Genomic DNA, 1,853 nt, shown 5'->3' with positions numbered 1-1,853 from the left:
ACATTGAAAATCATATTACAAATTAAAATAATTTAATATAGATTATGTTTAATTATAAACGATTTATTCTAAACTTTAGTAAATTTGTAATGTAATGATTATCTTGAAATATGTTAAATGGATATCAATGTATTTGATTTAGTACTTCAACAGTCCGCACCCAGCACTATACAATCCTAACTCCGCCCCTGATCAAAGGCTAAGATAATCTAATTGTTTTTTATCCAATGGTCATATTCTCTGCTCATTTTTCGCCTAAGGATCAATTTTCACATGATCCATTATCTCTCTATATATATAGCACTATGTATGTTGATGCAAAAATGAAAATCCCGATTTTAACTAATCATTATTAACGGATGCTTACGCTGATGAAATGAATATTGTCGTGGTAGCACAGATGAGAGCAGCATGCATGCCCCACATATGTGCCTGTATATATAGAGGCACGACATTTGTTAGTTGTTTAGGCTATATTCCTAGATGTTGTGACCCCCATAAGCAAAAACGTGATGGTAGCAGTGTGCGGAGAAAGTGCGGGTACGGTGGAGAACATGCCTCCAGCAGCAGCAGCTGGTGTGCTAATTCATGTCATGTGACCAACGCGAAGAAAGAGCATGCAGGCGAGAAATATACCATGGTGTGCTTCCGAGATTGCAATTGCCACACCTGTCATGATTTCTATCAAAATGCACAACATGTTTTGGTTTGATTGTATTGAGAATGTTGCATTTAGTTTGGAGTTTAGTCTTTCTAGTAATTAGTGACATTGTATTTATATATATATATAGCACAATATATGTTGATGCAAAAATGAAAATCCCGATTGTAACTAATTAATCATTATTAATGGATGCTTATTTAGATGAAAAGAATTTTGTGGTGGGAGGGCATGTGAATAGAGTAAACCATTTGGTCAGTCCTCTACTACTTAGTTAGTAGTACTCAAATTTAAAAAAAAAAAAAAAAAATCTCTGAAATACTTAGTATAGTAGGAGGCTACTTCGCCACCCTCCTTAAAATCTTCTCAAGTTGATCTTTCGAAAAATTTAAAACAAGGAATTGAATTAATAAAGCAGTAGAAGGCTATTGGTGGTTTTGATTTTAAAAACAAAACAGACAATAAAAAGACCTGTAGAAATTATGAGTTAGTTACGGCTGCGAAACACTTTTTCTAAAGTCTGTGCAAGAAAACGCGCAGGTTCAGTGTCGGGTGTACCATGATGCTTTGTCCAATGCCGACTGGAAATGCTCGGACATGCCTGCAGCAGCTGAATGCAGGTGCTAATTCATGCGACCAACGCGAAATATACGGAGGATGTTGGCGCTCCATGCCGTGCGAAGGCTGTGAAACCTGCGTGCGCTTCGGGTGTGAAATGTGTTGCTTCCGGCCGGGAATGCAATTGCCACACCTCTCATGATTTCTATCAAAATGCACAACATGTGGCGCTCCATATATGTTAGTTGTTTAGGCTATATATATTCCTTATGTTGTTGTGATCCCCATAAGCAAAAACGTGATGGCAGCAGCGTGCGGGGAAAGTGCGGGTGGTGAAATAATGGGAGCAGGCGATGGAGAAATGTTGAGCGCGGAGGAGACGAGAGAGATTTATGGGTTTAAGAGAGGCGATGGGTACGTAGAGATGATGTGCGGAATCACAACCTCAAAGTTTGGTGAATATGGTGGCATGCTAAGGATTTTCGCCAACGGTGACCTCCAAATCACTTGCCAATGCTTTCACGGCTGCACCGCAGGTAACCCTGGCTTCTTCATCTGCTCAGCTTTTTTATTTTGATATATATATATATATATATATATATATATATATATATATATATATATATATATATAT

General features: G+C 37.9%; 1 protein-coding gene across 1 annotated transcript in view; it reads left to right on the top strand.

The window, feature by feature from the left end:
• The first annotated feature begins 1,520 nt into the window (after nucleotides 1-1,520).
• The window catches only part of LOC116010573 (protein ULTRAPETALA 2-like), a 9,837-nt gene continuing 9,504 nt past the window's right edge, over nucleotides 1,521-1,853 (top strand). The window contains exon 1 of the mRNA XM_031250049.1: nucleotides 1,521-1,755. Within this exon, the coding sequence (XP_031105909.1) occupies nucleotides 1,521-1,755 (235 nt within the window). The remainder of the gene's footprint in view (nucleotides 1,756-1,853) is intronic.

The sequence above is a fragment of the Ipomoea triloba genome, chromosome 1 (genome assembly GCF_003576645.1).
Source record: "Ipomoea triloba cultivar NCNSP0323 chromosome 1, ASM357664v1".
In the NCBI taxonomy this organism is placed as follows: domain Eukaryota; kingdom Viridiplantae; phylum Streptophyta; class Magnoliopsida; order Solanales; family Convolvulaceae; genus Ipomoea; species Ipomoea triloba.
The sequence above is the reverse complement of the archived record's forward strand: the minus strand, read 5'-3'. Positions and strand labels throughout refer to the sequence as shown.